At 40.2% G+C, this 16,850-nt stretch overlaps 1 protein-coding gene across 1 annotated transcript in view; it reads left to right on the top strand.

The window, feature by feature from the left end:
- Positions 1-16,850, top strand: part of LOC127585077 (melanophilin-like) — a 94,586-nt gene that overhangs the window by 15,689 nt on the left and 62,047 nt on the right. Inside the window, 3 exon segments of the mRNA XM_052042648.1 lie at positions 6,692-6,913; positions 14,518-14,680; positions 16,479-16,499. Of these exon segments, the coding sequence (XP_051898608.1) occupies positions 6,692-6,913; positions 14,518-14,680; positions 16,479-16,499 (406 nt within the window).

The following is a 16,850-nucleotide window of genomic DNA, read 5'->3' as shown; positions in this document are numbered from 1 at the left end:
ATTCCTGTAGCAAAAACTTTAAAAATGGTGCCACATTACCATTTTCTTCATCTCAAAAATATGTTTCAGGAAAATGTAAGCTCGATAAAACTTTAACTAAGCAGGGAATCGTAAAATAAACCCAAACCATATACCAGAATGATTCATATAACTAAAATACAACCAATAACTACAGATGCCAAATATCTGAAATAAAAACAGAAAATGTTGGAAATACTCAGCTGGTGATGCAGCACCAAAGGAGAGAGAAATAGAGTTAACTTTTCAGGCTGATAACCTTTCATGATAAATGTTAACTCTGCTTCTCTGTCTGCAAATGCTGCCTGGATTTATGAGTATTAATAACAAAGTGGTTGATATTTGAGATTGATAATTAAAGAAAGAGAGGAAGATTGGAGTTTATGTTAAATGAAGATAGTGGGACACGTACTGTAGATGAGGTTATTGAGAAAATATAAGAAATACTTTCTTAACTGAAACCAGTGGCATATAAAAGTAAGGATTCTATAACGTGTATAACCTAGAGTACTCCATGCTAGAGGTCTGGTCACCACCTTGAAGAAAGGATTGCACTACAGAGGGCACAGAGAAGCAAAGGAATTTGAACCGAAGCAAAGGAATTTGAACCAGAGCAAAGTCTGGACTTCTGAATTTAATAACATTATGGGAGCTCATTCATATATACAGGTGTCCCTAAATTGGGCGTTCTTAACCCAGGAATGGACTATAATGTGTTCCTCATCACTAAACCTTTGCAGCATTGCATTAAATCATTGCTGTATGACTCCAAATATTGATTGCAAAAGCTGTTCTGTTCACTTTTTCCTCAAATTGTGAGTCCGAAGTGCTTCCTGACTCCTAGAGGGTAGAAGACATTTCTCTTGCCTTTGCAATCCTTCACCAAAGCTTCCAATGCAACGTCTATAAACAGCAGAGCCCACTGAGGCCCATGTTGCACCATTCCTATATTGCAAAACATCTGCCAGCTTCTACTCCAGTTACAGTGCTAACCCTCGCGCCACACCACCCCCGCTTCAGACTTTTAAGAGAGAGAGTCATAGAGTGTACAGCACGGAAACAGGCCCTTCAGCCCAACACTTCTATACTGACCTTTGTGGGCATCTACACGAATCCCATTTGCCTGGATTAGCACCTGTTTAAATGTCTATGCCTATTGCCTGTTTAAGTGACTGTGTCAATGCCTTTTGAATGTAGTATTTGTATCTGATTCCGCCACCTTCTCTGGCAGCACGTGCCAGATTTCATCCACTCTCTATGTAAAAAAAAAACATACAGGCCCACTTTAAAACCCCTTCCTCTCACCTTATACCTATGCCCTCTTGTTTTTGATACCCCTACCATGGGAAAAGGATTTCGACTATCTGCCCTATTTGTGCCTCTCATAATCATATATACTTCTGTCAGGTTACCCCTCAGCCTCCTTCACTCCAGGCAAGGGAAAACAAGTCCTGCCTATCCAATCTCTTCCCATAACTAAAGTCCTCCAATCCAGGCAACATCCTGGTGAATCTCCTCTGCACTGTCTCCAATGTGATCACATCCTTCCTATCGCATGGCGACCAGAACTGCAAACAGTACTCCAAGTGTGGCCTAATCAGTGCTTTGTAAATTTGCAACATCTCAACTCCTATCTTCTTTGCAGGCTGACTTAAACTGTCTGGTTAATGAACAGCACAGTAGCACAGGCTGGATGCTGCAATTATTGTAATTAGCAGGCAGCACTAAATCAGCATGCTCTCTGCTTCACACTGAATGGGTACAACCCAATCACCCATCACAATTCCTGCAAGTCTTCAGAGGTATTCAGATTTAAGCTCCCATGTCCTCAGGATATGGATCATAAGGTTTTGTAAATGTTACATCTCAGTGACTAGCTGTGATTTATCTGCTTACAAATGTTTTACTATAACAGAGAGTGCTTTGTTCATTCTGTCCTTAAAACTGTGTATTGTTAGTTTATAGGACAAAATGTCAACTTCGGAATTAGTCATCTTCTTACTGCATGACTATGTAAAGTTAAATTTGTTTCTTTTCTGGCATTTAGCCTTTAATTTTTTTTATAATGACTTAGTGGCTCAATTAGAACATAAGGAATAGAAGCTGGACTTGGCCACTTGACTAGATCATCGTCGATCTTTTACCTTTCTCAGAAATCAACCAATTTCCATTTTCCATTTTATATTCCCTCTGCCACGCCCTGGCCCATTGGCTTAGTATGTCTGTAACTCCTTAAAGCCTCACTATATCATCACACCCGTACACATCTGCATGTCATCAGCAAACCTATATCTTTTGCCTTCGATATATTACACTTGATCCCATCATCCAAGTCAAAGTATTAATTGCTATGGCCCACAGTAGTTACAGCCTCCCGACCCAAAAAGGGTTGGGAGACTGTAACTATTGTGCTTCAGGCCCTTCAACCCACCACATGCATGCAGACCATCAAGTACCTATCTACACTAATCCCATTTACCAGCACTTGGTAAGTGGGATTGCTGTAGACAGGTACTTGATGGTCCATACCCTGCAGTGCTTTGGCACTTCAAGTGCTCATCCAGATACTTCTTAAATGTTATGAGAGTACCCACCTCTGCCACCTTCTCAGACAGATTGTAACCAACTTCTGGGTGAAAAATTCCTTTCTCAGATCCCCTCTGAATCTCTTGATTCTCACTTTAAACCTATGCATTCTGCTCTTAGGTGCCTCTCCCATGGGAAAATGTTTCTTACTATCTGCCCTGGCTACACCTCTCACAATTTTGTGTAAGCCTATCAGGTCCACGTTCAGCCTCCTCTGATCCAAGGAAAACAAACCCAGCTATCCGGTCTCTCCTCATTACTGAAACATTCCGTTCCAGGCAACATCCCGGTACATCTCTTGTGCACCCTCTCCAGTACAAACTCATCGTTCCCATTATGTTTTCATTCCATTAACCAATCCATAAGCCATGCCAATGTATTGTTCCCGTTGCCAAGTGCCCTAATTTTGTTTAATAATCTAATGTGTGGCACCTTAGTACAGTCATGCCATACAGTTTAGAAGGGTCCTGGATGCAACTCCCAGTCTGTGATAGAGTCAGCTACCATAGTAATAAGAGTTGCCCTAAGTGTCATACAATGGGTTAAGGATGTGCAAAATTAGCCAGGCTACCTGTCCTGATTATCACTTAGTGGGCTTTTCTGTGTAAAACATTAGTTAAGGACAGGATAAGGAAAAATAATAATTCACAAAGATTTAATTATCTTCGCAAATTATTCTACTAAAAAGAAACAATCTTTTTGTCACATTGTAGCTGTCAGCTCCCAGAAAGTTGGCCTCAGCCATGGTAAGATAAGATATCTTTATTAGTCACATGTACATCAAAACACACAGTGAAATGCATTGTTTTGCATAGAGTGTTCTGGGGGCAGCCCGCAAGTGTCACCATGCTTCCGGTGCCAACATAGCATGCCCACAACTTCCTAACCTGTACGTCTTTGGAATGTGGGAGGACCCATGCAGACACGGGGAGAACGTACAAACTCCTTACGGACATTGTTACAAAATGTAAGTAGATCTGAGAGATGGAGGCTTCACAGAATATATAACAGGTCAAATCTGACAAGATGGAGGCTTCACAGAAAGTAGCAACTTTGCCTTTGTGGCTGTGACAACTGATTTTATATTCATATTTCACCATACAAGTGACAGCTACAACCATATGGAGTGTACAGCAGAAAACAAAATCTCTTGCAATTTAATTTTAGGATTCATATTAAAAAAAGGCATATAAAGAGGGTACAAAATCAATAGCAATGAGTCCAGATATTAGGATGGTGATAAAATGTCATGTAAGTAGAGCTTGCTTTGTTTGGGAAAGAGGCATCTTTGAAGAAGCCTAATTAAGGTTTTTAAGATTATGAAAGAAATTGGCAAAGAAGATTCAAGTAAATTCGTACTGTTATGGAGCATGAAATTACCAGTAGGCAGAAGTAGGAATGAGACAGTTTACAGGATGGAGTACTAGATTACCACGGTAATGCATTGAAGCTGTGTGTATAAATGTGGGCAAGACCCAATACCCACTAGGTTGTATCTGTACATAAAAAAGACATTGAGTGTGAGAAAATGGGTAGATAGTGCTGAATTCAATCAAAGTAGGCTAATGCAAGCAGACTAATTTTTTTCATGCTGCTGAAAACATGTGTCTTTAATGCATTGCTAATAATTATGATCAAATGACATTTCCATCTTTTACAGATAATTAGGGCTTGATTTTTTTCCCAATTTTAAAAGATAACCAAAACACAAAGACCTACTTAGAAAAAATTGTAATTTTTACTCCAATAAATCTATGTAGGCAATATATCTTATAATGTCAAACATGCATTTTGTTTAACAGTTTTATGCATAGACTAGTGATCAATCGTATTTGAATGATGTATGAATGGAATAGAATAGAGTTGTCTCAAGTGAAGTAACTCTGGGGGAAAATTTTATGGAATTGTTAAAACGTGGGTAGAATTGAGTGACTGAATGTGCAGGCATTATCATTATTATCATTACTAATTTAGTTGCAATGTATTACAGAAATCAAATGTTTGCCTGAAGTATTTTTTAAAGAACCAAAGAAACCCAACTTGCCAAAGATAACAAATGGGAAAAAAAAAAGAAATAAACCAAAAATATAAACTGAATAATTCAAACCCTGATAATTTATCCAAAAGAGTTTTGAGTCTTACACTTATTCACCTTTTGATTTCATTGATAGCCTTCAGCTTATGTATACATGTTGTTGACAATATCCATATTAGCACAGCCTTACAGTGGTGCATGCTTTGGAAGCTGTATTGTTGCTGGAGTTGGAATTTACAGACCACTCTCGCTTGTACATTTGTTGTTGGGTTAGATTCTAATTTTGTGATGTGCTTCCTCCCGAGTGGATGTGACTCTATCCACTTGTTAACACAGTCAATCTTCTTCAGGCAGTGGGAATGGGGGAATCTGATTCTGTAGTACAAGGGGATAGACGTTCAGGCTGCACGGTACTTTGCTAGTTTCCTGCAGAGGTCAAACAGCACTACCTCCAATTAGCAGGACTCCCACAGTTACCCTGCAGTCTGGTGGCCAGTAAATTTTATCAGCTAATTACTGCTAGGAATGGAAGTTGGAATAGCCTGTATATGATGGAAATATCTTCAATCAATAAATCAGATCATGGATCTGAGTGCTCTCGCAATATGTCATCATCTTCATGTGACCTCACCTAATTTTGGACCTGGATTAGAAAAGGCAACAATAAGTCTCATCAAACAGGGTATCTGCAGTATCAAATCTCCTGTGGCTCTTGGTCAATTGGAGGATGAAGTGTTTTTTTAACAATAGGTTTGCTTTGCCATGTAACACATAATAAGCTCTTGTTATCATAGCTGAGTTATAATGACTGAGTTATCATAGCTGAGTTATAATGTCAAATCAGATTTTCAGTTCATGATTTTAGGATTATTAACTAGAATTGTGACAAAACTGCAATCTTGTTCATTTCATAGTGATAACTGCTGTTCCTTTTATGTGTATGTTCTCTTACTTTTTTTAAAGCTCAAGATACTAAGCAAAATGGTAAGCAAATTCTGAATACCTGTCTGTAAATGTTCGTCTTATTTCTGTTACAACCAATAAAGCGCACATAACAAACTTTTCCTCCTTCTGCTAAGCAGATGAAAATTAGGTGGTTAACAAACATGAGGCATTACCTGAAAGATACAATCTGCATGCATTTAAATAGTTTGTAGAAAGTTCAAGTGTGGGAGGAAAATATCCCATTATTTGAGGAAATTGGTCTGTTCATTTGCAGTGAGCGAGTATGGGGAGTAAGTGTCAGGTAGGGCTTATACTCAGACTGCAGCTTCACCATTCAGCTGACTGACCAATCTGTCCAGACCTGATGGGACCTTTAATTAACAGGACAACTTATGAAGGACATAAAAGTTGTAGTTATGGTTATTTTGCTTTTCTTAAAAAAAAGCTTCAAGGACCGTTTTAATAAATTTGAAAGAAATATCTCCAAAATTGGTATCAAAAATATAACTGTGAAGTGGGATTAAATCAAAACTGAGAATACCAAAGCAGAACACAAATTCATAATGGTGTATGCTATGGAATAACCTGCAAAATATTTAAATATTTTACATTTTAATGCATGTTGCACTCCCAGACATTTCCAAAAATCAATCTTTTAAAATTTAAAGCTACATCTGACACGTATCTTGAACTCTTGTCTTGGGTTTCTGGTTCTACAAATTGTAAAGACTGCTTAGAATATGCATTGCACTTTCATACGCAAGAATGGATTTTTCCTAATTTAAGTTAAACTTTACACACTGAATGCATGCCTCAGGAATGGAGGTTGTGAGGTCAGGTAATCCTAAAGGATTTTGCATCTGAATTCCTGATCAGTCCTACAAATACACAAAATCATGTAAATTTTACATTCCCTCAATTTGGGAACAAATTTGTATTCGATGTATAATATTTACTTTTTTATGAAAACCATCAGATTGGAGTATGAATTATGCATTGCATCAATCTATATGCCAGATTTCCTGATAAATACAATTTTTTTCTTTTGCTTTGATTCACTCACCTTTTTCTCTATATCTTCACCCTGTCCCTTTCCCTTCTGACCAGGGAACTAAAATGTAGGATTGAGGAAGAAGGGGTTAAGAGGAAGTTTCTAACAAAGCAAGCCAAATTTAATGAAGGTCATTGCATTCACTGCCTGGAGCCCTTCCAATTTTTGGTGAACGGCAAACGTCGATGTCTGGATTGTTCTCTGAACACCTGCAAAAGGTGTAGCAAATTCAACAAAAAGGAGTATGGCTGGGTGTGTGATTCCTGCCGGATTGTCAGGTGAGAAAATGCATTAAACCAATCTTCCTTATGCATGAACTTCCTGTACTTTTTTCTCTGTTCACAGTTTCCCTATTCTTCATGCATGGACATCCCAAGTTTTTTCCACTCACATGGAATCCCTCTTCTTAATGCAGGTGCCTTTCATATAAAAGCAAGAGTACACCAATTGACCCCCTGCATCTGCTCCTCAATTCAATAAGATTGTGGCTGCTCTATCTCAGCACACCTTTACTGATTTTAACCCAATATCCTTTGATTCCCTTAATATCTAAGAATCTATCAGTCTCTTTATTATGAAAGCTTATTTATGTTCTCTGGAATTTTTTCTCAGGGAATTAGATGATTGGGAGAATTGGGACTTGCACTTTGGGGGGGGGGTTAAAATCAGGGGTAAGGAAGTATATGGAGGCTTTGGAGAGGGTGCAAAAGAGTTTCATCAGGATGCTGCCTGAATTAGGGAGTATTAGCTGTAAGGAGAGGTTGGACAAACTTGGAGTGTTTTCTCTGGAGCATCAGAGGGGAGGGGAGACCTGATAGAAGTTTATAAAATTATGAGAGGCATAGATAGGGTAGATAGTCATCGTCTTTTTTCTAGAGTAGAAATGTCAAATACTAAAGGGCACAGCTTTAAAAGTGAGTGGGGGAAGGTTCAAAGATGTACAGGGCAATTTTTGTTTAACAGAGAGAGTTGTAGGTGTCTGGAATGTGCTGCCAGGGGTGGTAGTGGAAGCAAATACAATAATGGTGTTTAAGAGGCATTTAGGCATGTAGGGAATGGAAGGATATGGATCATGTGCAGCCAGATGGATTATTTTAATTTGGCATCATGGTTGGCACAGACTTGGTGGGCCGAAGGGCCTGTTCCTGTGCTGTACTGTTCTATGTTCTAAGATTGAGGCTTGGGAATTGAGTTTGGTATTTTGTGGGGCTGGGAAGGAAGAGTAAAGCATGTGACAAACCTCATGGGGTTCCCAATCCAGCAGTCTGTTGTTCAAATTTGATCGTGCATGACATCAACCTACATGCTAGATTTTATAATAAATACAATGTTTTTCTTCTGCCTTGATTCAATCAAGAGTTTGTTTCAGGGGTGTGCCTCGACAGCATGGTCATTAAGTTATTCTCCACTGTACGGAAGGTGCCAGGATATTAAGGATGATTACTTGTGATAGGCATAATTGCATGACTGCTATAATGAACAAGGCAGTTTGAGTTACTATTCATTTTTTTAATATATTCTTCATACTGTTGAAAACCTTAGATGAAGGGTGAGTTCCCATCGCTCAGATCAGGTGAGAAGAAAAGCAAAATCCGAATGTGACAATCAAACCAGGTAGATTTCTGCTGGTTTCCTTCCAAGCTTCCTCAAGGTTGTTCACTCACTTTCTCTTGATATCTGCCATTGCTTGTGACTTGTATGTATCTGTCCAGTAGAATTGCCTCAGCAGACAGTGCTTAATACTTTTGTACAGCTATGCTTATGAAATGCTTATTATTGTTTATCATACGGAGAGAATTGTTAACTGCTTGATTATTGGAATAAGCCAGGGAGTCCATGTTATCAAGTACCCACCTATAATAATCCCATTTACTGACACTTGGTCTTTAGCCTACAATGCCTTGCTAGTGCTCATCCACACTTTAAATGTTGTGAGAGTATCTGCCTCTAACACCTTCTCAGGCATCGTGTTCAAAATGGTAACCACTCTTCGGATAAAGGAATCTTTCTTCAGATCCCCCTCAACCCCTTTACTCCTCACCTTAAACCTTTTTCCTCCAGTTTTAGACATCACCGTTATGGAGAAAATTTTGTCACTATCCATAATTGAAACGTTCCATCCCAGGCAACATCTTGGTAAATTTCCTCTGCATCTGCTCCAGTGAATTAACTTCTTTCCTATAGTGTAGTGACCAGAACTGCACACAATATTAGACCTGTGGCCTAGCTAGATTTTTATAAACTTTTACCATGACCTCCCTGTTCTTATATTCTATGATGCCTTATGAAGGCCAGCATCCTGTATGCCATCTTCACCATCTCATCTACTTGTGCTGCCACTTTTAGCAGTCTATAGACTTGTACACAAAGATCCTTCTGTTCCTCAATACTCCCTAAAGGCTCTGCTATTTACCCTACCCTTATTAGGCCACCCAAGTTGCATCACCTCACACTTACCAGTATTAAGTTCTATCTGCCATTGCTTTGTCCAACTTGGCAGCTGATCAATATCCTCTATAACTTATGACTATCCTCCTCACTATCAACATCACCAATTTTTGTGTCATTAGTAAGCTTACTAATCACATCTCCTGCATTCATATCCAAATTGTTATTGTGTGTGACAAACAATAAGGTTCCCAGCACTGATCCCTGAGGGACACCTCTGATCACAAAAGCAACCCTCCACCATCACCGTTTGTCCCCTATTACCAAGCCAAATGGATCAAATTTAAGATGAGATAAGATATCTTTATTAATCACATGTACATTGAAACACACAGTGAAATGCACCTTTTGCATAGAGTTTTCTGGGGGAAGCCCGCAAGTGTCGCCACACTTCCGGTGCCAACATAGCATGCCCAAACTTCCCAACCCATACGTCTTTGGAATGTGGGAGGAAACCGGAGCATCTGGAGGAAACCCAGGCAGACATGGGTAGAACATACAAATTCCTTACAGGCAGTGGCTGGAATTGAACCCGGGTCACTGGCGCTGTAATAACGTTACGCTAACCACTACACTGCCATGCCTGCCCTAAATACTTAACTGTCAGGAGTGGGATTCGAATCCCCAGTGGAGACTGCGACCTGAACGCAGCGCCTTCGACCGCTTGGCCAACTTGCCTTGGATCCCATGGGCTCCAACCTTTTGGTCCAGTCTTCCATGTAGGACCTTGCAAAAGGCCATATAGACTACACGAATTGCACTGCTCTCATTAATATATTTTTTTACTTCTTCAAAAAAACTCAATTAAATTGATCAGACAGGATCTCCCACCGACAAAGCCATGCTGACTATCCCCAATGAAACCCTGCTTTTCCAAGTGTAGATTAATCCTGTCCCTCAAAATTTTTTTCAGTAAGTTTTACTTCCAATAAAGTACCCTTTGTATCAGTTTGAATTACTGATTACAGTGAAGCTCCCATAATGCAGCAGCCTTGAGACTTTGCAGGTGCCAGACAGGCAGGTTTTCCAGATTATTGGATATTACTGCTATTAGTATCTCAACCCACGTTTAATTTTTTTTTACATGTTACGCTGTCGGATAAGAAATTTGTTAGTGAACCTGGTAAGCTTAAAGGCAGCACAAGAATCAGGGCCCTAGTGAGTTTAAAAGGAGTGCAGGAAACGGGGCCACTGAGTTTAAAGGGAGAGCAGGAAATGCAGCTCAGGTGAGTTTAAGGGGAGTGCTAGAAATTATATTCGGTGAGTTTAAAGAGAGCAAAGGAAATACAGCTCCAGTGGATTAAAATGCAGTGTGGGAAGTGAGGCTCCAATAAGTTTAAAGGGAGCACTGGAAACAATACCCAGTGAGTTTAAAGGGAGCACAAGAAACATGGTTTAGTGAATTTAAAGGGAGCATGGGAATCGATGTATATGAAAACAACACGGGAAATGGGGCTCTAGAGTGCTTTTTGTATCTAATATTTGTTGATACCACCTTAAGAATTTATCATGTGACCAACTGCTCTCTGCTTTTTCCATGTTGTTTAATGTGGAACTTGCCAGAGAGTCTCTGTCCCTGTAAGAGTATGAAAAGTACCTGAGATGTTAGTTTGAATTACTGACTAGTTTCAAGTATGAAAGAGAGAGAGAGAGAGAGAGATACGGTGACATGCTGAATCATGAGAAGCTTTCAAACTTTTGATACCACATAATCATTGCCATAAATCGCATTCAAAGAAACAGGAAATACAACATGGGTCTCAGTAAGGCTCAGGACAAATCATTTGCAAAAAAATTAATTGGGAGATTGATTGTATTTCCTATTGCATCTAAAATTCAGATTTTAATTTACACCCTTTGAAACAAGATTAGGAGTGGAATTATTTGGTGGAATCATTTCAGACAGGTATGATACATTTGCTGCAGGATGAGGAAACCTGAATGGAGCGGGGTTATGGGCACAAATAACTAGTGCCAACTTTGCTTACTGTTACCAGGTTACAAGTTGCCTTGATTGAAACAGTACAGAAAATTGACATCTGTTCTGAACTTGTGTACTTGTCAGATATGGCAAAGTGCTGTGCAGCACAATCACAGAAATGGCCCTGTTGCTTGATCACCATCTTGTGGTGGGATGACAGAATGTTTGTCTGTAAATGAAATAATATGCTGAACTTAATTTCTAATCAGATGGAACTTTTTATTGGATTTATAACATTGTCCAGTCTGCTCAATATTTTGCTTTCTTTATATATACTTGAATGCAATTTAATAACTGCCTGTTGTTCTTCTAAACTGTCTTGTACCGCCCAAACTCCAAATGCTTTGTCCTGCATGTTGTTTTTCTACTTTATTTATTTCTTTCAATCTCCTAATCTAAACTCCTTCTTTCCTGGATGGGAAAAACTGCAAGCTTCTGTGCCTCTTTCCGGTTACCTTCCTGTTACAAGCTGTTAGTTTCAAAGGGCCAAGCTTATGATTTCTTAGGTGACCTTCTTTTCATTCACCAAAGTTTCTCTTACCTCATTAAACTTTGGTATTGGTATTGGTTTATTATTGTCACTTGTACCAAGGTACAGTGAAAAGCTTGTCTTACAAACCGATCATACAGGTCAATTCATTACACAGTGCAGTTACATTCAGTACAGAGTGCATTGACGTAGTACAGGTAAAAATAACAAGAGCACAGAGTAGAGTGTCATAGCTACAGAGAAAGTGCAGTGCAATAAGGTGCAAGGTCACAATAAGGTAGATCGTGAGGTCATGGTCCATCTCATTGTATAAGGGAACTGTTCAATAGTCTTATCACAGTGGGGTAGAAGCTGTCCTTAAGTCTGGTGGTACGTGCCTTCAGGCTCCTGTATCTTCTACCCATTGGAAGAGGAGAGAAGAGAGAATGTCCCGGGTGGGTGGGGTCTTTGATTATGCTGGCTGTTTCACCAAGACAACGAGAGGTAAAGACAGAGTCCAAGGAGGGAAGGCTGGGCAGAGCAGTTACCGTACCAAGCCGTGATACATCCAGATTGGATGCTTTCTATGGTGCATCTGTAAAAGTTGGTGAGAGTCAAAGGGAACAAACCAATACAACACGGAATCAGGTCCTTTGGTCCAACTCATCCATGCCAACCGACGTACCATCCTGAGCTAGTCCCCTTTGCATGCATTTGGTCCATATTCCTCTCAACCTTTCCTATTCATGAACCTGTGCAAATGTCTTTTAAGCTTTGTAATTGTACCTGCCTCTATCACTTCCTCTGGCAGCTCGTTCCATATCCCCACCATTCTGTGTGGAAAAACTTCAGGTCCCCTTTAAATCTTTCCTCTCTCACCTTAAACCTATGCCCTCTAGTTTTAGACTCCCCTACCCATCCACCCTCCCTGTGACCATCCACCTTATCTATACCCCTCATGATTTTATAAACCTCTAGGTCACCCCCCAGCCTATCCAGTCTCTCCTTATAACTCAAGCCATCCAGTCCCGGCAACATTCTTGTGAAACTTTTCTGCAGCCTCTTTAGCTTGATCACAACATTCCTATAGTAACACAGGAGCTGCATGCATTAACTGTATCTCTGCAATTAATTTCATTGACTTCAAAACAACCGGGGATAAATTTCTAAACTTATGCATTTTTATGTGAAGTTTTAACTAGAATGTAAACTGAATTCCAATTAAATGATAAGCTAGAATTATGAATTTGAAACCCTTTTGAACTCTGGTTAATAAAATTCTGGATCCCTTGTTGAACAATGGTTGTGTTTTTCAGCATAGCATGTCAAGTTTTGGAAAATCAAACATTCATCATGGGCCAAATTGTGTTGGCAATGGCTGGCAGTTCTAAAGAGAACAGCCAACATTCAGCCACTAGTACTGATATAAAGTTCAGAAACCTACGTGGATCCGCTCTAAGTCCAGAATTTCCTGAGGGATGGGATGCTGCAACATCTTTCCATCAATGGTATTGGACTCCTGTAGAGACCACACTACTGTGGGCAGTCAGGCCTTATGTCAAGTCAGACCTGACATAGGGTCAGCGATCCCATTCATTGCAATGGGGATTCTTAAATTGCAGACTGAGGAAATTAGATGATTCCTTTAAAATTATTTTGCTTTAATTCATTTGCAATGATTTTTAAGACAATGTATTTTAATACTTTTATTTTACAGTTTAACAATTTTTATTTCTTTAAATTATTTACATAAATTTTAAGTTTTTAAATGCCTCTGAATGTCAGAGGTTTTTAAGGTGTGTTAAAACTGCTTCGCAGTTTTGATAGGAAACAAATCTTCTTCCCCTTCTGCCAAAGACCTCCGGTGCTTTCTGGAGGCAGGATTTTGCATCATGCTGCCTGAGGCCATGCTTCAGCTAGCAGAACACTTCCAGGATCCAGTGGCCGAGCAAGCTTCCACACCAATTTTCAGGTAAGTACAAGTGAAGATTGAGTGTGAGCTGTGATTCTGGGTGCTCACAGAAATCAAAGTACATTACATACAGGAATGGTTTCTCACTCGATACTTGTGGGAAAATACCATAATTGTTTTATGCAGAGCAAGATCACATCACCAATATGGAGATACATGGCCATCAATCTATTTTTCTAGGCGTAGCTTCAGGCAGGAAATTATGAGATCTTTCTGCTGCTCTTCAGATAGTTCCACGTCATCTTTAAAGTCTATCTAAATATTATAACAGAGCAGATAGTATTTGATTTCATGTCATATCTGCAGGATAGCACTTCTGATAATACAGTACTTCACTAGAAGATAAGCCTACTCAATTCCTGGCATAAAAAAGTACACCCTTCTGATCCAGAATCTATAGTGAAACTAGTTGGCCAACCATACATGCAATTCCTGAGATCTGGCCCCGATGATGCTTAATGAATTTGAAGGATCATAATCCTCAGGAACTTCACACAAAAGAATGATTTCTCAGCTGAAGAATGTTCATGTCGTGCCAGACAGATTTTGGATCAGTCAGACTTTTTTTGAGTTGTTGGGTTACAGTCAGGGAGAGAAAATCCTCCTGATTTTGCAGTGCAGCTGAACCCTGTGCATAAAGCCCCAAATTCATTCCTTGAGATAATTAAGAGGTAGTGGTGCAGTAAATGGATTTTTAAAGTCTGTTGACTGCAGAATGAAAGGAGCAACTAAAGAATTAAGAAATTTCAGAGAGGGAAAATTGGACCAAGATTGCAGATGCCTGATGTTTATGGAAGTGGAGAAACAACTTGAGATGAATGAAATAGGGTGAATTTAAATTTGACACCATAGGAGTAAGTCTGGCAAAAAATTGGGCACTTGCTTCTTGAAGGCACGTTGTGCCAGTGGGAGTTGGAATGAATGGTGCTGCATCTCAGTAACTCTACTGTAAACATGGGTTTCTGCTAAAGGATAAACTTCTAGTTCTAAATCCATCCCTCTGCTTTTTCAGGATTGTGAAGACTGGGTCACTGGACTGGTTTTATACCCATGTGAAGTCTCGTTTCAAAAACTTTGGCAGTGCCAAGGTGATGCGCAGCTTAACCAAAAGACTTCAAAGTGGAGAAAAATATCCCCTACCACACTTAGGTACACCTTCATCCCTTCTAGCTGTGGTTATCACTATCTATCTAATCTTATTCTCTGAACAATAGGAGAGTATAGAGAACTAGTTGGAAGGGTAATGCCTTAAGAAACTAAACAAGGATAAATAGAATAGTGATGAAGATAAAAATTAAGTAGCAGTGATTTTCATTAAATGAAGTAGTAGGGTCATAAGTTTGCAAAGATGTATCTATTTATTCATTTGAGATATGTTAAAGTATTGTCATCTAAATATTCTAATGCTGGCTAATGAGTACACTAGATAATTAATGTAGCAATGCATTATCATCAATTTTGAAAGTGTTCCCATCAATGCAAACTTCAGTATCTCTCACTAAGTGGCCATTTTATACACTCATAGAGTCAAACAGCTCAGAAACAGGTTCTTTGGCCCATTGAGTCCATGCTGACCTATCAAGCACCCATTTACACTAATCCTACATTAATCCCATTTTATTCTCTCCACATTCCCATCAATTTGACCCCAGTTTTTAACTTTACCTACACAATAGGGGCAATTTACAATGGCCTATTAACTTATCAACTTGTCTTGTTACTGTGAGGCCCAAGAAGGAAGAGGAGCAGTTGAGGCCATTTTAAGAAGTGTGTCTCGGGTGAGGAGCTGTTTGTCTTGTTACTGTGAGGCCTAGCAGTGAATAAAAGGGAAGCGAGATCTAGCAGAGCAGCCACTTTGAAAAAGGCTGCGTTGAGGTTGGAAGTGCAGCTGTGAGGTCAATGTGCAGGCTTTGGTAAAACTCAGACTTAGGTGGGGAGGGCGAGCAGCAACAAGGTAGAGCAAGTTAGGATTTTTTAGTTTCCTTAAGTTGTTAAAAGGGGCAGTGATGATAGTCAGTGAAGTGGTATGCTCCTCCTGTGAGATGTGGGAGATCAGGGAGAAGTCCAGTGTCCCTGATGACTACGTCTGCAGGAAGCTTGTCCAACTGCAGCTCCTCTCAGACCACATGATCGGTTGGAGCAGCAGTTGGACTCATTGAGCAACATGCAGGAGGCAGAGAGTGTCATGACACCAAATATTGAGTCAGATAGATGGATGACTGCCTGGAGGGGCAGGCAGATGGTGCAGGGGTCTCCTCTAGCTGTTCCTTCTCAAACAAATATACCATTTTGGATACTACTGGGAGGATGGCCTCTCAGGAAAAAATGACAGCAGCAGCCAGATCAGTGGCACCACATTGGGCTCTGACGCACAGCAGGTGAGAATGGAGATGAGGAGAGCTGTAGTGGCTCGATAGGACAGACAGAAAATTCTGTGGCCAAGAATAAAACTCCAGGATGGCATGTTGCCTCCCAGGTGCCAGGGTCAAGGATATCTTTGAGCAGTTGCAGAACACTCCGAAAGTGAGCAGCCAGAGGTGGTTGTGCAGGCACGGTAGTGTAGCGGTTAGCGTAATGCTATTACAGCGCCAGCAACTTGGGTTCAATTCCCGCTGCTGTCTGTAAGGAATTTACGTTCTCCCCGTGTCTGTGTGAGTTTCCTCCAGGTGCTCCAGTTTCCTCCCACAGTCCAAAGACGTACAGGGTAGGAAGTTGTGAGCATGCTATGTTGGCTCCACTTGTGGGCTGCCCTCAGAACACTCTATGCAAAAGGTGCATTTCACTGTGTGTTTTAAAGTACATGTGACCAATAAAGATGTATCATCTTATATCATCATCACATTGGTACCAATGACATAGATAGATAAAAAGATAAGCTCCTAGGGAGTTAGGAAGAAGATTAAAAAGCAGGACTTCAAGGGTTGTAATCTGTGGATTACTCCTGGTGCCACATGCTAGTGTGGGTAGGAATAGGAAGATATGGCAGATGAGTGTGTGGCTGAAGAGCTGGTCCAGGAGGGAGGGATTCAGATTCTTGGACCATTGGGATCTCTTCTGGGGTAGAAGTGACCTGTACAAGAGGGACAGGTTGCACCTGAACTGGAGGGAGACCATTATCCTGGCAGGATTTTAACTGAGTTGATGGGGAGAGGAGGGGGAGGAACCCAAAGCAGTGGTGTGGCAGATGAAAACATTGAAGCAAATCATAGTCATACAGTATGGAAACTGGCCCTTTGGCCCAACTCATCCATGCTGACCAAGAGGCCCATCTAAGCTAGTCCCATTTGCTGGTTTTTGTCCCATATCCCTCTGAACCTTAGTTATATCACAACCCATTCAATCTCT

Source organism: Pristis pectinata, chromosome 1 (assembly GCF_009764475.1).
Source record: "Pristis pectinata isolate sPriPec2 chromosome 1, sPriPec2.1.pri, whole genome shotgun sequence".
Lineage (NCBI taxonomy): Eukaryota > Metazoa > Chordata > Chondrichthyes > Rhinopristiformes > Pristidae > Pristis > Pristis pectinata.
Note: the sequence above shows the minus strand (reverse complement) of the source record. Positions and strands in the feature narration are given on the sequence as shown.